The 22,812-nt window shown below is 36.1% G+C and overlaps 1 protein-coding gene across 1 annotated transcript in view; it reads left to right on the forward strand.

Annotated features, from left to right (window-relative positions):
• Positions 1–22,812, forward strand: part of CENPE (centromere protein E) — a 74,778-nt gene that overhangs the window by 20,959 nt on the left and 31,007 nt on the right. The window contains 15 exon segments of the mRNA XM_070452391.1: positions 1,172–1,339; positions 5,295–5,369; positions 5,593–5,712; positions 7,648–7,770; positions 7,852–8,017; positions 8,402–8,556; positions 9,036–9,350; positions 9,460–9,732; positions 9,888–10,046; positions 13,798–14,001; positions 16,130–16,288; positions 19,159–19,449; positions 19,574–19,732; positions 21,274–21,482; positions 21,484–21,562. Coding sequence (XP_070308492.1) covers positions 1,172–1,339; positions 5,295–5,369; positions 5,593–5,712; positions 7,648–7,770; positions 7,852–8,017; positions 8,402–8,556; positions 9,036–9,350; positions 9,460–9,732; positions 9,888–10,046; positions 13,798–14,001; positions 16,130–16,288; positions 19,159–19,449; positions 19,574–19,732; positions 21,274–21,482; positions 21,484–21,562 — 2,655 coding nt within the window.

Genomic DNA, 22,812 nt, shown 5'->3' on the forward strand with positions numbered 1-22,812 from the left:
CTGGTGGGCTCCGGTCTGTAGGGTCGCAAAGAGTTGGACAGAAGTGACTTAGCGACAATCCCCTAGGGATAAAAAGTGTTGACTTTTAGTGTCAAAATTCTCAGTTGTATATTAGAAGAGTGATACATGTTAGGGAATGGTAAGATTGCCAGATAATACTGAAAATTAAAAGTGAGTGTGTATTGCTTTATCAAGAGTTTAAGAAATAAGGAATAGTATAATCAGTACTACAGTAAATTAAATTATATATTTACTTTCTAGACTCTTAATGTTAAAAGAAATATAGTTTTACAAATGTATTAAAGAAAATTTCATTTTCACTTTGGAGGAAAATTGCAGTGATCCTTGGGAATTATTATTACCATTAGCTGACTGTTGGAACTAGTTTTAATTAGTTAAGTATTTAGATGAAGTATTTTTGTGTCCCTAAAACATACTCTAGAAATTCAGTGTTTTTTGAAAATCCCTGATATTAGTTTTGTTTTTAACCCATAATTTGACTCTCAAACAGTATAGAAAGCAGAAACAGACCCCTTTTGAATATAGGAAAACCTAGCAACCACTAGAGTTGTTGTTTTGTTGTTTTTTTTTTCATTTATTTTTATTAGTTGGAGGCTAATTACTTTGCAATATTGTAGTGGCTTTTGCCATACATTGACGTGAATCAGCCATGGATTTACATGTGTTCCCCATCCCAATCCCCCCTCTCACTAGAGTTTTAAAGATCAATAATCTCTGTTTCATTTTTTAAATTCAGAGATACCTGAGAAATAAAATAGTAATCAGACAAGTGAAGAGTTAAATTATCGGCTTTATAACTAATGAGTTTAAAGACCTGTATTCCATTTTATGAGTCCTACCTCCTACTTCTGACTCAACTTTTCCAGTGAGGAACAGGCAGACCATTTGTTTATATGATCCTTTTGTTTTTTTTCCATCCTAACCCTTTCAAAATAATCTTCTATTCTGAGTTAGTTTACCAAAATTGCAGACCCTTTATCTTACTCTGTATCAAGCTAGACCATTAAAAAGATATTGAAGAAGAAAATGGCCTGAACCACCAAATGATTCAAAGTTAAATTAATTATTTGATTAATCTAAATTTTAGTTAAGAAAACAAAGAATGTATGATTCGAATTCTGACTTGAAAATTTGGTTTTGTTTACAATAGGAAAACTTAGAAAGTGAATTGAATTCACTTCGTGCTAACTATGATAACCTGGTACTAGACTATGAACAATTAAGAAGAGAAAATGAAGAAATGGAATTGAAATTAAAAGAAAAGAATGATTTGGATGAATTTGAAGCTCTGGAAAGAAAAGCAGAGAAAGATCAAGAGGTAAAGAATGTGGAAATGTGAAACTAAACTAAAAACACAGAAGTATTCTCTTAAAAATATTTATTTCTAAAGTTGAGATATTGAAGATGTACCTATTTTCCACATATATACACAATTTAGAGAATTTAAGAAATTATTTATATTGTTTTAAAAATAGTTAAGTCATATTTGTTTCTCTTGTGCTTATGCACAAGAAAAAGAAATTAAGAGCATCTTTAGCAAGGTTTGGTGAATCTGCCTATTGATGGATTTGTCTTGAAGAAATTATTTTCTTATAATTTGTATATTAAAGTATTTAATTTGTTGAGCATATGAGAAGTGCTGCCTAGACTATAGCCATTTCCTTCTGAGACCAACATGAATTTTAATATCCAGCTGAATGTTTTATATATGAATATTATCTATTAATGAACTTTGTTTTCTTTAGAAGGTATATACCTAAATAACTATGTGTGCAGTATTAGGCTACATGTTAAGCTAATTCAGAAACCATCAGACTTTGGGACTTGGAAACTGTCCAAAAGATTCAAGAGGTTTCTTAGTGTGGAAAGTCTTTAACCTAGAGTTCATAAACATTTTGAAATTATTTCATGGAATTTTGGAGTCCATATCAGTTTTCCAGAGTAAGAATCCACAGCTACTATCAGACCTGGGACATGATCCATTAGTGAAGTGAAAGTCTCTCAGTCGTGTCCGCCTCTTTGCAACCCCATGGACTATACAGCCCATGGAATTCTCCAGGCCAGAATACTTTCGCTTCTCCAGATCTTCCCAACCCAGGGATTGAACTCGGGTCTCCTGCATTGCAGGCAGATTCTTTACCAGCTAAGCCACCAGGGAAGCCTGACATGATCCATGAATCCCCTTAAGAATGAGAGTCAGTGTTTTGGTGTAGGTAAAATATGAGTTAATTTGTAGCTGCTTCTCAGATTTCTGTGTGGAGAGCCCAGAGGGACACAGTTCTTTTTTCTCAGTTTCAGAGTTTGTCACCTGTTTTTCTTTCTTAAGAAGAAAAAAAGAATTCTGTGCCAAAAGTTCTGCCTACAAACTGTAGTATATTTACTTCTACATTTCATAGGTATATCCTGAGAGGCAAAAATCTGTAAGTTCTCCACAGAGTTTCATTTAACTTGTTTTAAAATTTGTGAATTCACAAAATGTAAAACATCATGAGAAGAAAAGTGAACTTCAGCGTGTAATCTGAGTTTTATTGAGAGGGAAGTTCTAGTATCATGCTTAAGAGCATCGTCTCTGGAGCAGACTAGCTGGAATTAAGCTGTAGTTTTGCTGTTTATTAGCTCACCACAAATTTGAGCCTGGCTTGAATTGTGGGCAAGACTTTGAGGAAGTCATCAAATCTTTCAGGGCTTACTTTTCTGTGTATCTTCCCTCTGGAAGTTAAATTGGGAGCTTTTCAAGTCCCTTTCTAATGCCAAAATCTTATCTAATTTTTTATATGTACCTTATAAATAATATGGTATAAAGTTAACTTTGGGCAATTTTATACCCAAAGTGTAGCAATAATGTCTCTAATTTTTCTTACATTAAATAAATATATTCCATTAATCATTAAAAGTGAACAAATTCACCGAATTGAATCACATACAGAAAGATTACAAAAATATCAGTCTCATACCTTGATTTTTTTTTTTTTTCCTTTTTACCGTGAAAGGGGTAAATAATTCTATTCCCTTCATTTTCACTTGGACACACTTTGAAATTCTAGGTTCTGTGAAGTAACCTAAAATTTAAGTAATACTAACTGAATCTATTCAAAGACAGTTTTACAATATCCATTCCATATTAAACTAAAAATGCAAGTCTGAGTGTAAGCAATAAAGTATGTTCTAAAATCAACATTTTGGGGGAAAGTTTAGCCAAAAAGGAGTAAAAGTCAAATTACAGCCTTAGGACATGTGACCATTGCCCTGGCTTCCTAAGGGTTTTATCAAAAATCACTAAAGCTGTGGGTAATTTTCAAGTAAAAATACAGTAATAAAAATATTTAAATAGTCATTTTAGAGAAAGGAATAAACAAGTTCAAGTATTATCATGATCAGGGAACAAGAGAAATTTCATTTCTCTACCAATTTTAGCTTGATTTAATTTTATAATTTTCACAACTTGGAGATATTTATGTTAATTAAATGTTTCACCTGCTGAAAACTACAGCTGAAATATGCACCATTTTTTATGTAGCAGTGGATTAACTTTGACCATATCATATAGATTCTCTACTCTGCATTTTGAACAATTCATCATTGGAAGAATACACTCATCTCTTTTCAAAAATTACTTAATCTTCTTCTGTTTATGTGAACCAGTATTTAAAATGAAGAGCAATTTCAAATGAGAAGTAAAGCAATTTTTCCTTCTAAATATTTTTCAAAACTTGAAGTTAATTATTTAGTTCTTCATTTCTGGCAAATGTGGTTTCCTTGCACAAAAGTTAGAAAGAAAAGGTAAAAGAGCCAGCCAATTTAAATTGTAACAATACAGATTAAAACTTTGCTGAACAATGGGCTAGCCACTAATCACATGTGCCAGCTGAGCACTTGAAATGGGCCCAGTCTCGACTGACCTCAGTATGAAAAAGAGATGAAAAGTTACACGAATTTTTTAATACTGATTACATGAAGTAAAATAGTTATATTTATTAGATTAAATTATATTAAGGGGCTTCCCCGATGGCTCAGTGGGTAAAGCATCTGCTTGCAGTGCAGGAGACATAGGAGACTTGGGTTCAATCTCTGGGCTGGGAAGATCCCCTGGAGGAGGAAATGGCAACGCACTCCAATATTCTTACCTAGAAAATCCCATGGACAGAGGAGCCTGGCGGACTACAGTGCAAAGGGTCGCAAAGAGTCAGACACGACTGAGCATGAGCACCGCATGGCTAATTATATTAAAATTAATGCTACCTATTTCTTTTTACTTTTAGTAGTGGCTACTAGAAAATTTTTTTATTATAAATTTGGCCCATATTATATTTCTGTTGAATAATGCTGACCTAAAATAGAAAAATGTCAAACTAGCAGTAGTCTGAAATCTAAAACTAGTTAGGACTGAATTATTCATCCAGAAAATTTTATTTAATGATATGCTATTTTAGTAAGTCCCTTATATTTGACTAGAAGTTGTTTTTACTCTCTAATGACTCATCTGATTATGAAGATTAAAGAACTCTAAGGGATAATACATTTATCTTTGTTAAACTGTAGTTTACTTGTTTTGCACACTAAAGTTTCTGATACTCAAATATTTAATGCTGCAGATATTTCAATAAAAAAGAAACTTCAATAGAAATTCTCATATCTTTAAGTAACCTTTATACTTTTAGACAGTTGAACAATATAAAGCAGTAACATCATCTTTCCAGTATTTCCTGTAGAATAAACCAACAAGGTAATAGTTCATAATCCCATACACATCATTGTAGCTTTCGTTAACAGTAAAATATTATAAAGGTACCACTTAAAACTGTCATAATCCAAAACTAAATTTCAAGTCACAACTCATTAAAAGTATGCCAGTATAAAGCTAGGTGGATAATTTATCAGAAAAGAGAAAAATCTTATAGAATAAATATACTTCTGCACTTAACCCAAAACAAAGTTTGGTTACCACTATGTCTTCTACAAATGGTGGATACTAATTTGCTTTTGACATTATTGTAGCTTTTTAACAATGACGTAGCTATTTTGGGGTCACGCTTAGGCTTTTTTCTTATTTGTTTTGTAGGGTTTGGGGATTCTTTTGTTTGGCTGGAGAGTTTGGGGTTTTATTTGTTTATTTTTAAATAACGAGGTGCTTTGTTGCAGTAGCTTGAACAGTTGCTTCCCCAGTCCTTGCTGTGTTGGGTGATTCTAGAGCGGTGAATGAATGCTATCATTTTTTTTTTTTTTGCTTTATTAACTGTTGGTTTGCTCTGTTGCCTGTTCACATGCTCTTACAGATGCAACTAATTCATGAAATTTCCAACTTAAAGAATTTAGTTAAGCATGCAGAAGTATATAATCAAGATCTTGAGGTGAGCACTTATGTTGATATTTCTATTGATAAGGAGCCCAAACTATAAAACATCTATGTAATTAAATATGATTTCAGAAAATAGAGGGAATTATGTTTTTAAAATCTCAACTCTTTGAATTTTGCTATCTGCTGATTTAAACTGTTAAATGTAAGTTCTTTTTAATTCCTTAAAATTGAAACCCACTTAAATTATGTTTTTCATTCTCCTTTAAATGTTTTAGAATGAACTAAGTTCAAAAGTAGAGCTGCTTAGAGAAAAGGAAGACCAGATTAAGAAGCTCCAGGAATACATAGAGTCTCAGAAGTCAGAAAGTATGAAAATGGACTTGTCATGTTCATCGGTAAATGTCAGATTTATTTTGTTGTCATCATTTTGACATTTGTAGTTATACTATCATCATCGCTACAAATACTTATACTGAGCCTACTGTGTGCTGGGCATTGTTCTAGTTGTTTTAAGTATAGAATTTTAGTTAATCCTGTGAGAGAGGCACAATTAATATCATTGCCATTTTGTGGATAAAAATCAGAGTTGACAACACTATCCTTCAATCAAATATAAGTAAATTAGTGATGAACTTCCATTAAAAATCAGTAATTAAAAATTTTTTTAATTTTTTTCAATTGCTTTGTACAAATGCATGGAGAAATATAGAATTAGTATTTTCAGGTAAGCACTTGACATTGATTAGTAATTAGAACTATAAAATATATAATTGAGCCTGATTTCATAAATTACATTAATTTTATTTCATTAATATATATATTAATGTATTCTCATTATAACAAAGTAACTATTTTAACAGCTTAATATTTTTCAGAAACTGTAGCTGTAGGTTATTTTGGTCAGTATAAGATTGTGCCATTAAACAGTACTGAATCTTATGGTGGAATTAGGTTTTTTTTTTTCTATTTTCTTTCAATTCACCTGATTACTTCAAGAAAGTATCAGTTGAATTCTCGTTTTTAACTCTCTTTTTTTTAAAAGGCAGCAATTTCTAGCCAGAAATTTTAGATTATTAGCTGCTATTGTTCTTCTTTTGTTTGCATTTGAGTTTTTCAGAGTACTTTTTGTTATTTTCTATTGGTACTCTCTTATTATCTTTTGTTAATGGCAAATGATCTTTTTGAAAGTGTTCTTGTTGTTCTAAGGCCTTGGAGAGAAAGACATTTTCATATAATCCTGGCGTGTCTATTGATAGAATAAGAATTGCCCCCCCCACCACCTTTTTTTCCCTAATTTTTTTGACTGTGCCACGTGGCATGTGGGATCTCAGTTCCCCAACCAAGGATCAGATCCAGGCACCCTGCATTGGAAGCTTGAGTCCCAACCACTGGGCTGCCAGGGATGACCTTGCCCATTTTTTAAATTGTTGTTTATTTCTTTCTCTTTATTCATCCAGTTCATTGATTCATGCATGTACCCATTAATATTTTGCCAAGGACATATGGTTGAATTCATGTATGGTTGAAGTCATGTTAAAATGCCACTTCTTTCTAAAAATGAGACTGGATTTTTTTTTCATATTTATCAGTCATTTCCTTTTTTCTCTTCTGTGAGTTGCCTGTTCATATCTTTTCTCTATTTTTCTACTGAATTATTTTTTTTTTAATTTGTGATTAAACATCCTTAATTTTAACTTATTAATTACTCACCTGTCATGTTTTGCAGAGAGTAACTTAAAAAAACAAACAAACAAAGACTTCCCTGGCATTCCAGTGGTTAAGACTCCACACTTATACTTCAAGGGGCACAGGTTCAATCCCTGGTGGGGGACTAAGATCACACTTGCCCTTCTGCATGACCAAAACAAAACATAAAAAAAGAGTAAATCAGAAAATAAAAATACATAGAAAACTTTTAACAGGCTAGGTGAGCAACAATTATGTTATCCTTTTTAAATAATAGCAGAATTATTATAGTACTTCTACATGATTCTTTTATAATTTTGAAATGTTATAGCTAGAATTTTTTTTTTTTTTAATTTTTCTCATTTGGCTGCATTGCATGGTTTGTAGGATCTTAATTTCCTGACCAAGGGTCAAACCCAGGCCCTGGCGTTGAAAACACTGAATCCTAAACCACTGAACCCCTTAAAAATTCCCTAAAATATTTTTATTATGAAAAATGTTATTCATTTTTATCTATTCTAAAAATACATTTGGTAATTTGCATAATCATTTTTCATTTCTTAGGACTAACATACATATATACATTGGCTTTTCCAAATCTAACAAAATTAGTTTTCACTAAATCTTTTTTGTCATGTGTAAAGGAAAACACTGAAGACCTAAAACAAATGAAACAGACTCTGCTTGATGTCGAAACTGTAGCTCTTGATGCTAAGAGAGAATCAGCCTTTCTTAGAAGTGAAAATCTAAAGCTAAAAGAGAAAATGGTGAGTGATTTTTGTAATATTTACGGTAACAGTTGAAATGACCAGTACATTGCTGTGAATTTACAGTGTTTCTCTCAATAGAAAGAACTTGCAAGTACATGCAAGCAGATGGAAAATGATATGCAGTTATATCAAAGTCAGTTGGAGGCGAAAAAGAAAATGCAAGTTGATCTGGAGAAAGAATTACAATCTTCTTTTTGTGAAATAACAAAACTCACCTCCCTTATAGATGGCAAAGTTCCAAAAGGTATTTTATCATTTCAGACTTACCTTTTTGCAAATCTGTCTTTATATAGAATGGTACCTAAAAGATTTTGCAGCTATATTCCAGTGATTAAAAATCTATTATTCCCTGGTGTTTTTAATTGCTTAATGTTAAATGTTACTGTCATTTGGTATCAGAATTTATAAATGTTTCCTTGGACATTAAATCAAAAGAGTTTAAAAATTATTTCTCAAATAAATTTAACCCAGTCTTGGACAAGGTGATTAACTATTGGATTAACTATTTACCAACACTGATGCCTTCTTTAATAAATTTCATACAATCTAATTCAATAATCTAACTACATGCATAATTTAGATTGACCCAATAATTGCAAGCTGTTTTAAACTACTAAAAATGTTCTAGATTTGCTGTCTAATATGGAATTGGAAAGAAAAATAACCCAGCTGCAGAAAGAATTGAATAAAGCAGTCGAAGAAAATGAAACTTTGCATAAGGAAGTTAATATGCTGTCAGAATTGAAATCTTTACCTTCAGAAGTAGAAATGCTAAGGAAAGAGGTAAACATATTTTTAAGAAAACAACTCATGAAATAAAAACCTTTGAGAAGTACCTTAAATATTTTGCCGTAATTTATTTTAAAGTGCCAGGCAAGAGACTATAAATGTTTGATTCAGTTTGTTAGCAATAGAAATACAAGTAAAATTCTAAGAAAAGTCATGCAGTGCCTGCCTCATCAGAAAGATAGGAAACATTTTAAAATGATAGGTAAGGATTTAAAGACACAGCTGGATTGTGTTTCTACTGAGTGTCCTTCTGTGTGCAATTCTTACTAGAACCAGAGATTAGAAAGCAAAACTTTGAAAGTAAAGTTAAACAGGAGAATATGTGTTAAAGAGATATGACAAGAAAAATATTGCCATTCCTCAATCAAACCTTGGTTTAATTTCAGTGTCTTTGGTGGGGAGGGAGTAAGGCAGAGAAAGCTTTTTTCCTGAAAACTGGTCAACTATATCATATCTTGTTTTCTTTTCCACAGATACATGATAAATCTGAAGAGCTCTATATAGTAACATCAGAAAAAGACAAATTGTCTTCTGAAGTAGTTGATAAGGAAAGTAGAATTCAAGGTTTACTTGAAGAAATTGGGAACACTAAAAATGACCTACCAACTTCCCAGTTGAGTTGTGAAAGCACTGATCAAGAATTCCAAGATGTTAAAAATCATCATATTGAATTTGATCAAAAGTATAAGATGGTCCTTGAAGAGAATGCAAAATTGAATCAAGAAATAGGAAATCTCTCTAAAGAAGCTGAAGAACTTGGGTTAAATTTGGAGGCTTTGAAGACAGAGGTTAGTGCAGGACATCCTCTAGGGAAGTGATCTTTGTTCTGGGGTTTTGCTTCCATATATATGTCGCAGAATGATCTGTTTTTCACATTTATTTTTTCTTATCTTAAAGCTCTCTCAAAAAACCCAAGAACTTCAGCAAAAAACAACTGAGAATCAAGAAAGATTAAAGGAAGTGGAAGAACTGAAGGAACAATTAGAAAGTAGGGATTCTAGACTGCAAACAGTAGAAAAGGAGAAAACTCTGATTACTGAGAAACTTCAACAAACCTTAGTAGAAGTAAAAACCTTAGCCCAAGAAAAAGATGATCAAAAACAACTCCAAGAGAGCCTACAAATTGAGAGGGACCAACTCAAAAGTGACATTCAAGATACTATAAATATGGTAAGGTTTTGACTGATTAAACTTTTGAAATCTTAGAGCCTCTTTAAAAACCTTTCAGGAGCCATCATTTATTATTTACGATCAAGCAGTAACTGTAAAATGATTTTCATTGTTTTACATTCTAATGAAAATTATTTTCTATTTCTCTGACAAAGAACATAGACACACAGGAACAACTACGAAATGCACTTGAGTCTTTGAAACAACACCAAGAAACAATTAACTTGCTAAAAATGAAAATTTCTGAGGAAGCTTCCAAGAATTTGCATATAGAGGAAAACTTAGAAGAAACTAGGGATGAATTTCAGGAAAAGGTAAGGAGTGTTTCTGGTCAAAGTTATCATAAAACCTTGAAACTTAGGTATATAACCTTAACCTCAAACACTACAGTTCAGTTCAGTCACTCATTCGTGTCCAACTCTGAGACCCCATGAACTGCAGCACGCCAGGCCTCCCTGTCCATCACCAACTCCCGGAATTTATTCAAACTCATGTCTGTTGAGCCAGTGACTCCATCCAACCATCTTACCCTGTCTTCCCCTTCTCCTCCTACATTCAATCTTTCCCAACATCAGGGTCTTTTCAAATGAGTCAGCTCTTCACATCAGGTGGCCAAAGTACTGAAGTTTCAGCTTCAGCATCAGTCCTTCCAATGAACACTCAGGACTAATCTCCTCTAGGATGGACTGGTTGGATCTCCTTGCAGTCCAAGGGACTCTCAAAAGTCTTCTCCAACACCACAGTTCAAAAGCATTAATTCTTCAGCGTTCAGCTTTCTTTTTAGTCCAACTCTCACATCCATACATGACCACTGGAAAAACCATAGCCTTGACTAGACGGACCTTTGTTGGCAAAGTAATGTTTCTGCTTTTTAATATGCTGTCTAGGTTGGTCGTAACTTTCCTTCCAAGGAGTAAGTGTCTTTTAATTTCATGACTGCAATCACCCTCTGCAGTGATTTTTGGAGCCCAAAAAATAAAGTCAGCCACTGTTTCCACTGTTTCCCCATCTATTTGCTGTGAAGTGATGGAACCAGATGCCATGATCTTAGTTTTCTGAATGTTGAGCTTTGAGCCAACTTTTTCACTCTCCTCTTTCACTTTCATCAAGAGGCTCTTTAGTTCTTCACTTTCTGCCATAAGGGTGGTATCATAATGGTAATCTCAATCTTTATTATTCACAGTATTAATAACTCAGAATAATTTACATGCTTAAGCCTAATGTTTTTGAAATAACTTCAAATATAACAGCTTACAATCAATTTGAAAAGGAAAAGACAAAAAATACTAATTCAGATTTTGAGCTGACCTTTTTTCTGAGACCTGATATAATTTGCACATCTTCAAAACCCAGTGAACTCTAACAGTGTGAGAAAGATTCAGTGCTTATTATGGCTAAAATATTTGTTTTATGTTGGATTTTGTGTACTTTATGTTTGTTTAGAGTTTGCTATAGAATCAACCTGTATATTATGTTTGTGTCTATTTCTAGGGTTTGGGCCTTAATTTTACTTTTAGGTGCTTAAATCTTACCTTAATTCATTCTGGATAGTAAGATTCATTTTGCCCTGAGACTCTAGGAGAAAAACTGCTTTAAAAAAAAAAAACTGATTATTTAATCAGTTACAAATTTAATTATATGCACTGGGATGCTAATGGTGATTTTTTTTTTAGGTAGGCATATTAGTCTGCTAGGACTGCCGTAACAAAATATCACAGACTATTTGTAAACTATTTATCTTTGCAGAAATGTCTGTTCAAGTTTTTGCCCATTTTTAAGTGGAATTTTTGTTGTTGTAAGAATTCTATTTTTTGGATATTAACCCTTTATCAGTTTTATGATTTGCAAGTATTTTCTCCCATTTCATAGGTTGCCTTTTCACTCTGTTGATTGTGTCCTTTAATGCGCAGAAATTTTAAATTTTTATACAGTTTAAGTTAGCTTCTTTTTCCCCCTTTTGCCCTGACACAATATTCCGGTGCTGGAAAAGGAGCTCTCTCTTCTCTCTCCTATGCTTAAGTCCTTTCATTTCCTCTATTATCTCATGTTCCCAGCTTGTCTATAATTTGGATCAACCATGGATCAAAGGTTCTTGACCTTGATTTGAAGTTTATAACTTCTGCTTTCATAAGGGGAAGGTTTTTTGAATAGTTTATTTAGAATAAGATATAACAATGTATATCTGCTTTTAAACTAATGCAATCATAGTGCCCCATGAGAAGGAGGCCTGGAAAAGGAAATGGCAACCGACTCCAATATTCTTGCCTCGAGAATTCCACAGATAGAGGAGTCCATGGGGTCACAAAGAGCTGGACACAACAGAATGACCAACATACACACACGAGGAGGAGAGAATAAATGAGAAGTGAGGGAAGTTATACTCCTTGGGACCGCCTGGCTTCTGTAGTATTATGTTCATGCTAGAAGCTTCCATGTGATAAAGGGTCTGCTGGGATTTTCTCACCATTCTGGTTATTAGAGGTCCTGAAGTCTGGACTGGAAGGCTGAGATCACCTTGGTCCGGTGATAACCATATTCCTGCTGGAATCACCCATGTAGATAAAAGAGTGGGTCCAGGGATCTCCTGGGACCCCCTCTGTTCTGGGCACCACAGAGCTCTATGAGTAGGTCTATCAGAAATCCTCTTGGAGTGGCCGTTTTCAACCTACTTGATGTCTGTCTCTTTGGAAATGCAGTTTCTCTAGTGTGTCTCAACAGAAATTAAATTTTACTCATAACCACAGTAGCTGAAATATTTCATAGTCTGCGTTCAGTTTTGAAATGTACCTAGGGTATCAGAATACTTTGTCTCCGTCTTCTTTGTCTTTGTAGGTATTCCTTTGTTTAGGAGTAAAGATTCAGGAGTCCGAATTACAGTATCTGACAAACTGGTCCCAAAGGCTATATGTTGCCCACCTTAATTTCTCATATAGTTAGCTCCATGGTGTGCACCATTGTCAGAAGCTCGAACTAAACAAAGGATGGTTTGTCTGTATCCACTCTAAAGAACAAAGAAACTACTAAAAATACTAATTTGAAGTTTACATAATAGTATGGGGAAATGCATATGATCTACATGAAAAAGAAAAGCTACAATGAATCCTATATATGTAAATTAATTATGATTGCTATGTTTTAAAAAAGTTAATGGAAAACACTAGAATGAAATATTCCAGAATTCTAATAGTGGGTGTGTTGGTGACATTGATGATATTTTTTCTCTTTATTTTTCAGATTTTTTTGTAACATTAATTATAGATCTTTATAAAAACCTTTCAAGACATATGTGGCCAGTATGGAGTTGAATATTTATTAGACTAGTGTAAACTTATATAGTAACAACCTAATTTCATGCCAACAATTGTGATGTTAGTCTTAGTCTCCTTTTACCAGGGAGTTCACATTTTAAGTTACACTTGGTTAAGACTTATTATGGATAAATGAATTTATATAACATACTTTTCTTAAGCAGTAAGTGAAAATTATATATTAAGAAAAGATGAATTATACTATTATAATATGAGATATATTTCTACCAAAATTACTTTGCCTTCTACATGTATACTTACAATGGTGCATACTACTATTGTAAGTATGCACTACCTTTGAAAATGAAAGTTGGGAATATTCCTATTGGGAATAGGGAATGATTTCCAGCTTTTAAGGAAAGAAATAAAGTAATAGAGCTCAAAGTAGCTCACTTTTTCATAAAATCTGGTTAGCCCATCATACATAAAGATAATTGTAAATTATCTATAGCTGTTTAGGTAGTTCTTATTAATGATCAGGCACAAGAGCACACACTGGAGCCAGAGCATTGGGTTCAAAACCTGGTTATTCATTGCTGAGTGACCTTGGACAAGTGACCTACCCTCTCTGGGATTATTTCCTCATCTGTCAAATGGAGATAATAGTAGCACCTACCTCATAAAATTATGGTAAAGATTAAGTATGTCAATATATGAAAATATTGCCTGATATATAAGTAATATGTGTTGGCTGTTTTTATTATTATTATTAAAAGTATTATTAACTAAGAAATTCTTTACTGTATTTATATTTTAGATGATTGGCATAGATAAAAGCCAAAATTTGGAAACCACAAAAACCCAAGCTCTGATTGCAGATGCTGAGGATAATGAGCTAACTGAGCAACAGAGAAAGATATCTTCTTTAACACAGGAGAAAAGTGAACTGCAGCAAATGTTAGAGAGCGTTACAGCAGAAAAGGAGCAACTGAAGACTGACCTGAGAGAAAACATTGAAATGGTAGGACTTAGGACTGTGTACTTTGCGGTACATTTTTGTCCTTGTATATTTTAGACTTTTACAGATTTATCGAGGTATAACTTACATGCCATGTGATAAATGTAACAAATGCAAGTATACAGCCTGATGACTTTTGACAGATATCTCTACTGTGGACTTCCCATTTTCATCGAGATGTGGAACATCACCCCAGAATGTTCCCTTGAGCCCTGGCCTACTCAATCCCAGTCTTAACCTCTGCCCCACGTAGTCAACTATCCTTATGGTTTTTGCCTTAATGACTTTGTCTCTTCTAGAAATTCACACAAATAGAATCACATGGCATAAACTCTTTTGTGTCTTCTTTCTGTGTGTGCATGCTAAGTTGCTTCAGTCGCGTGCGACTCTTTGCAACCCTATGGACCATAGCCACCAGTCTCCTCTGTCCGTGGGTTTCTCCAGGCATGAATACTGGAGTCAGTTGCCATGCCCTTCTCCAGGGAATCTTCCTGACCCAGGGATTGAACCCTTGTTTCTTATGTCTCCTGCATTAGCAGGCAGGTTCTTTACTACTAACACCACCTGGGAAGCCCATGTCTTCTTTCTAGTCTCCTGCTTATTGCTGGGTAGCATTCCACTGTTGGAAAGGCTACAGTTTGTTTAGACTTTCTCCTACTGGTGGAAATTTAGGCTCTCTTCACTATTTGGCTATTTTGAATACAGATGCTGTAAACATTCATAAACAAATATGTTTATGAAGTTTTTTTTTTATGTCTCTAGGATAAATATCTGAATGGAATAGCTGGATCATAGGGAGATATATATTTAACTTGCTGAAAATTTACTAGATTGATTTCCAAAGTAGTTGTACCATTTTATATTTCTATCAGCAAATTAAAAGAATTCTGATGACTCCACATCCTCACCAACACTTCATAGTATTGTGTTTAATTTTAACCATTCTATTGGGTGTGTGCCTCATTGTTTTCATTTGCCTTTCCCTTGACTCATTGGAAAAGACCCTGATGCTGGGAGGGATTGGGGGCAGGAGGAGAAGGGGATGACAGAGGATGAGATGGCTGGATGGTATCACCAACTCGATGGACATGAATTTGAGTAAACTCCAGGAGTTGGTGATGGACAGGGAGGCCTGGAGTGCTGCAATTTATGGAGTCACAAAGAGTCGGACACGACTGAGCAACTGAACTGAACTGAATGACTGTAAAGATATTGGACATCTTTTCATGCTTACTAGCATGAGATTGCTTATTGGCCATTGTTTATCTTTTTATAGATTATTTGTTGTGTCTGTGATATGTAATGCTTTTCAGTCTACAGATCTTTTCCATATTTTCTTAAATTTGTTCCTAAATGTTTCTCTTTTATATATGCTGTTGCAATTTTTTACTTCATTTTTAATTGTTTATTGTTAATGTTTGCCAATATTTTCAAACCTAGTTTAGTATTTTTTTCTAAATTTAGAGACAATATAATGTGCCTAGAATGAAATTAATATTTTGAGAAGTTTGCTGTGAATCACAGTAGAACCTGACCTTTTGTGTGGTTTTCTGTGTTTCTTGGGATTGTCTTTTTGCTTAGAATTACTGACTGTAAGTAAGAATACAGACAAAAGTCATATTCATTTATCAGTCCCTGGCTTGAGATGTTTTTGTGACTTAAGAATGTTACTGTTTAAGCTTAATAACTTGGATTAGTCCACCTCATACTACCAAACAGTGCTGCCATTTTGAGCTTGCTATTAAGCAATGTGTAAAATCAAAGCCATTCCAGCATATGAAAAGACCATAACCATATATAGATAAGTATCTCATATCATCTGTTGTCAACAAAAGCTCCAAAGTGTCTTTTGGTTTAGGTGTAGAAAATGAGCAAATCTCACATGATAAAATACTAAACCCAGTTCTAATTCTCATGATAGGAATGTAAGGTGAGCAATGAAGAAAACAGTATTTAAAAAAGCAGATTCTTGGCATTTATATGATTAAAGACTCACTTTTTAAATTAATATTTTCCAATATAGTTTGCCATGATCTCTTCATTTTTTGGCTAAAGTAAATTCTGATTTTTACCTGATTTCTTAAGTGTAAGTAAGTATTATTTTGATCTCAACTTCTTAAAAAAATTCTAGACCATTGAAAACCAGGAAGAATTAAGAATTCTTGGAAATGAACTTAAAAAACAACAGGATATTGTTGCACAAGAAAAGAACCGTACCATTAAGAAAGAAGAAGAGCTCTCTAGGACCTGTGAAAAACTATCAGAAGTTCAAGAAAAGCTAAAGGAAAAGGTGACTTTTTAAAGTTATCTGCCTGGTCATTTTTCCTGACTAAATTTTTTACTTATATAATAAATTTGATTCCAGCAAACCTAAATTCCAGAAATAAGCTCTCAGATGAACAGATCTTAATGGACAGTATTTTGGACAGTTTCAACTCCTACTGAGATGTTAACTAACATCCTTTGTGACGATTATATTACTCTGGAGTCTTTAGGTGGGGGAAGGCCTTCATTTTTCTGAACAAGTCCTGTGATGTATTCGCTCATCGAGCGCTTGTTGAGCACTGCTGTAGCCAGCCCCTCTGCGGGCTCCTGAGACACACCGGTCAGCAGAGCAAAGACGCTGCCCTTGCGGCGGCGCGCCAGTCACGCTCTGCGGGCTCCTGAGATACACCGGTCAGCAGAGCGAAGACGCCGCCCTTGCGGCGGCGCGCCAGTCACGCTCTGCGGGCTCCTGAGACACACCGGTCAGCAGAGCAAAGACGCTGCCCTTGCGGCGGCGCGCCAGTCACGCTCTGCGGGCTCCTGAGATACACCGGTCAGCAGAGCGAAGACGCTGCCCTTGCGGCGGCGCGCCAGTCACGCTCTGCGGGCTCCTGAGATACACCGGTCAGCAGAGCGAAGACGCCGCCCTTGCGGCGGCGCGCCAGTCACGCTCCGCGGGCTCCTGAGATACACCGGTCAGCAGAGCGAAGACGCTGCCCGTGCAGCGGCGCCCCAGTCACGCTCTGATGGCTCCTGAGATACACCGGTCAGCAGAGCACAGACGCTGCCCTTGCGGCGGCGCGCCAGTCACGCTCCGCGGGCTCCTGAGATACACCGGTCAGCAGAGCGAAGACGCTGCCCGTGCAGCGGCGCCCCAGTCACGCTCTGATGGCTCCTGAGATACACCGGTCAGCAGAGCACAGACGCTGCCCTTGCGGCGGCGCGCCAGTCACGCTCTGCGGGCTCCTGAGATACACCGGTCAGCAGAGCGAAGACGCTGCCCTTGCGGCGGCGCGCCAGTCACGCTCTGCGGGCTCCTGAGATACACCGGTCAGCAGAGCGAAGACGCTGCCCTTGCGGCGGCGCGCCAGTCACGCTCTGCGGGCTCCTGAGATACACCGGTCAGCAGAGCGAAGACGCTGCCCTTGCGGCGGCGCGCCAGTCACGCTCTGCGGGCTCCTGAGATACACTGGTCAGCAGAGCGAAGACGCTGCCCTTGCGGCGGCGCCCCAGTCACGCTCTGCGGGCTCCTGAGATACACTGGTCAGCAGACAAAGACGCCGCCCTTGTGGCGGCGCGCCAGTCACGCTCTGATGGCTCCTGAGACACACCGGTCAGCAGAGCGAAGACGCCGCCCTTGCGGCGGCGCGCCAGTCACGCTCTGCGGGCTCCTGAGATACACTGGTCAGCAGAGCAAAGACGCTGCCCTTGCGGCGGCGCGCCAGTCACGCTCTGAAGAGTGAGACCAGCTCTGCGGGCAGCCCTCTGTGTCTGCAGGTTCTGCATCCATGGGTGCAACTGGCCCTAGATCAGAAATGTTCAGAGGAAAAGTACAGAAAGCTCCAAAACTGAAACCCAAAATTGCCGCACTTGGGCAACTATTTGCATAGCATTTTTATTGTATTCAGTAGCATACATAACCTAGAGATCAGTTAAAGTATATGAGAGGATATGTTTAGGTTATATACAAATAGTTGTCATTTTATAAAAAGGACTTGAGCGTTCATGGATTTTGCTAACTGCAGAGGTCCTGGAACTACTCTTCCATGGATAACAAGGTCTGACTGTATTATCACTTAGATATTGTCAATAAGATGCTATTGTAAAATTTGTAGACAAGCCTAAGACTCTGGTAACAATTATATTCCCCAAGTAATTCTAAAATGCACCAACTGAGATCTTTCTGTATATTCTAGAAGCAGTATCACATTCATTACAGATAATAGTGATTTCCATTGCACTTCTGTATATTTTTTCCTAATATGGGTTCTCTTAATTCTCATCCCTTTTACTATAACCTAATTGAATATGTTAAAACCTAATTTCTATTTCATATTCCTTCTAAATAAGGGAAATCATTGAGCTTATGTAAAAGTTAATGCTTCATTATTTGTTTGGGCCACTCCATATGGCCCTCACTAGAAATGGAAGTAAATTATTCAAGTTTTTAAGAGATGTGGAATTATAGTTATTTGGCACAGTGATGTCTGCATATTTAATTAGTCTCTTTTGTTTTTTAGTTTTTCTCAATTTCACATTCTTCCTTGATTAACCTAGTGGCACTATATTCATTTCCTAGGACTTTTGTATCAAATTACCATAAACTTGATGGCTTAAAACAACAAGAATTTATTCTTTCACAGTTCTGCATCTTAGAAGTTCACAATCACAGTGTTGGCGGAACCAGGCTCCCTCTGAAGGCTCTAGAGAAGAATCCTTTAATTCCTCTCCCTGCCCTTGACTCCCAGCTGACCTTGGTGTTTCTTGGCCTAGAGCTGCATCCCTCCAATCTCTGCCTCCATTGGCACAGCACCTCCTCTGTGTCTCTCTGTGTCCTTTTGTCTCTTAGAAGGACGACTCACATTGGATTTGGGGCCGACCTTAATCTAAGAGGATTCCTTCTCAGTCCTTAACTAATCACATCTACAAAAACCCTATTTTCAGAGAAGATCAGGTTCTCGGGGTCTGGGTAGACTTGAATTTGGTGTGGGACACTATTTGACCCACTAGACATTGTACCTAGAAAGTTATTTTACTTTTAATGCCCCTTGTCTGCTTATTGGAGTAGTCAACAGGGTTATGATAATGATTATTTCAGTTTGCAAAGTAGATTTTACATAAGAATTTTAAGAGAGTATAGACAAAATAATAATTATAAAAACTGTATTTCTTAAGAGCCAACAACTGCAAGAAAAACAGCAGCAACTGCTTAGTGTACAAGAAGAGATGAGCGAGATGCAGAAAAAGATGAATGAAATGGAAAACTTAAAGAATGAACTAAAGAACCGAGAATTAACATTGGAACATATAAAAATTGAGAAGATAGAGTTAGCTCAGAAACTTCATGAAAATTGTGAGGAAATGAAATTCATAACCAAAGAAAGAAATGATCTAAAGAAATTACAGGAGTCATTCGAAGTAGAGAGAAATAAGCTTAAAGAACACATAAGAGAGATTGAAGCTACAGTAAGTCATGACCTTTTCTTTCATCTATTAAACATTTCTTTAAAGACTGAGTCAATTGGAAAGGGGGAAGCAGTGTTGGATGATGTTCTTACAATTATTCTTTAAATTTCATTTCCTAATAAAGGGTCTAGAAACAAAAGAAGAACTACAGATGGCCCACATGCATCTAAAAGAACACCAGGAAACTATTGAAGAACTAAGAAGAAACATTTCTGAGAAGACAGCTCAGGTAATAAATATTCAGAAGAACTTAGAAAAATCGGGTACTGAACTGCAGGAAAAGGTTTGTCCTTTCTTCTTTCCATCCTTCCTTCTCCTCCTTTCTTTCCCTTTTCTTCCTCCTTTGAAGGAACGATAGGTAGTGAATGGGTTATGATTCATTCATTTATTGGCTAATATTTGTTGAGTGTTTAATGTATTGGGTACAGTCCTGGATTATAGAAATAAAGTGAGAACAAGGTGGACAGATCCTCTGCAGTCATAGAACTTATTTTGTAGTGGAAAGAGATTATCAATAGATAAGCAATCAAATGAGCAGGATAATTTGCAATAATAACAAATGCTGTGGAGAAAATGAAACATAAACTAGACCAACCTATGTTAAAAGCCTGTTGTGTGCTAAGTATTGAGACTATGGATATGAATAAGACATTGTTCTTTTTTCCCAATATGAGCATATAAAAAACATTCTCAATTCCAATTTGATAAATGTAGAAATATGATATGCAAAGTTACACAGTAACACTAGTGATCATGGAAAGAGGGAATCAATCTTTACACATAAAAAATTTGTTAAGTAGCATTAGAATTCATCTGAGAATGGGGCCATTAATTTATTAGGATATAATCTGCTCAGCTCTGAATTTTCTCCTGTTGTATTTGAGAACTAATATAGAAATGAATCAGTGAAATGAAACTAGTATAGAAATGAATCAGAACTAGTATAGAAATGAATCCAAAATCACTGCAGGTGGTGATTGCAGCCATGAAATTAAAAGATGCTTGCTGCTTGGAAGAAAAGCTGTGACCAACCTAGACAACATAATAAAAAGCAGAGATTACTTTACCAACAAAGGTCCGTCTAGTCAAAGCTATGGCTTTTCCAGTGGTCATGTATGGATATGAGAGATGAATTATAAAGAAAGCTAAGTGCTGAAGAATCGATGCTTTTAAACTGTGGTGTTGTTGGAGAAGACTCTTAAGATCCCTTGGACTGCAAGGAGATCCAACCAGTCCATCCTAAAGGAAATCAGTCCTGAATATTCATTGGGAGGACTGATGCTGAAGCTGAAACTCCAATACTTTGGCCACCTGATGCGAGGAGCTGACTCCTTGGAAAAGACCCTGATGCTGAGAAAGATTGAAGGCAGGAGGAGAATGGGACAACAGAGGATGAGATGGTTGGATGGCATCACCAACTCGATGGACATGAGTTTAGGCAAGCTCCAGGAGTTGGTGATGGACAGGGAAACCTGGCATGCTGCAGTCCATGGGGTCGCAAAGAGTTGGACATGACTGAGTAACTGAACTGAACTGATAGAAAGGAATCATGCAACTGATTGGATTAATAATTTATTGGTAAAGTGTACTTTGGATATAAACTGGAGAAAAAAGAAAATTATGACAGAATATGACTAGCAGTCATGAATAGCTTGAGTAGGAATCAAGGGAAAGTGAGTAAATAGAGGAGTTTGTGGTCCATGGTAGGGCCATGAAGGTTTAAAATCACTTCCGTTGCTGTGGAGAGTATCCTCATCTTTTCCCTTTAAAAATTATGACAACAGTGTCTAGATAGAACCCTTAGTATTATATGAATATCGCAAGATCCCAGTGCTTCATGAGGGACCAGAGCTACTTCCTAATGTGAAAGAAGTCACTGATACTCAGCAAACAATGGATGAACCAGAGCTATTGAAAGAACAATCCAAAACCAAAGATTCAACTACACTAGCAAGGATAGAAATGGAGAGTCTCAGGATGGCTGAAAAACTTCAAGAAAGTCACAAGGAAATAAAATCTCTCACTAAGGAGAGAGAATCTTAAAATGACAATAGAAGCACCTCAGATTGAATGTGACCAACTGAAAGAAGAGATGAGAGAAACTTTGGCTGAAGTGTGTCTCATTCTTTCCTCCCATTTAATAAGTGCTTTATATTTTATAAATGAGAGAGAGCATTTATAGTTATAATATTCCTACTAGTTTTCTTTAAGTATCTCTTAATTACGAAGTGATTGGAAATAGAACAACTAAAAACTGCTCATAAATACTAAGAAACTATGGATAGTGAAGGAAGATGTTTCAGGGAAGATAGTTTTCTTAAGTATTGAAAATGATTTAGAAAAAGCAGTGTTAAATTACAGGAAAGGATAAAGTCAAAAACACTGTTTTCTTCCTGTATTTAAGCTTATTTCTTCAGTATCCCATAAGGCATTACCATTTCCCTCACTGATCCAGTCAGAAATCTGAGAATCAACCCTACTACTATCCCTTCCTCCCCACTCCCTCTATAATCCAAGAGTCAAAACCTTGTTGATTTTAAGGCATGTGCCTATGTGTGAAATCCTCCCACTCGTCTCCATATTCTGTCATAATTTTCTTCTCCAGTTTACATCCAAAGTACACTTTACCAATACCCTAATTCAAGCCGGGATTATTTCTCTCTGGCTTTCCTGCAGTAGCCTCCTAACTGGTCTCTCCATCATTTCATACCTCTGTAATTCATTCCCCAATCTGTGCCAAGGTGATCTTTTCTCCTTAAAACTTTTTAATAGCTTATTATTGCTCTTATGACCCTGGATTCCAGACCTTGCTGGTTTCTACCCCTGTTTCATCTACTCTTCCTCCTGTTCACTGTGCTCAGGCAACTCTAGTCTGTTGCTCTTCCCCATCTCACAGCTTTCAGATGGCCTGGTCTTCCTTCCTGTAGTCTTTCCATACCCCTCTTTGCCTAACAAGTGCTCTCAGCCTTTAGATCTCAGCTGAAGCTTTCCATGCCCCAGGAAGCCCTCCCTAATCACTCAGAACAGATTAGGTTTGCCACTGGTACCCTAAAATAACCCACCACCTCTGTTTGGTTACGATTTGGTATAATATGTATTTTTCCTTATAAAATGTGTAAGTCTCAAAAAGGCCAATCATGTAAAGTCTCATTTACCATTTCATCTCCAACTTCTAATATTATAGGATACTGACAACACAGTGAATACTCAATAAATGTGTTAAATATCTGAATAATGGAAGAGTGAGTGAGAGGAAATTTGTTCTGGAAACGAGCCATTAAATTCTTGATTTAATTGATTTAGAAAGCATCCTTGTTTCTTTTCCCCAAAAATAAAATAAAGTACCTCTGGGTATCAACTGTA

This window comes from Odocoileus virginianus, chromosome 21, assembly GCF_023699985.2.
Source record: "Odocoileus virginianus isolate 20LAN1187 ecotype Illinois chromosome 21, Ovbor_1.2, whole genome shotgun sequence".
Taxonomy (NCBI): Eukaryota; Metazoa; Chordata; class Mammalia; order Artiodactyla; family Cervidae; genus Odocoileus; species Odocoileus virginianus.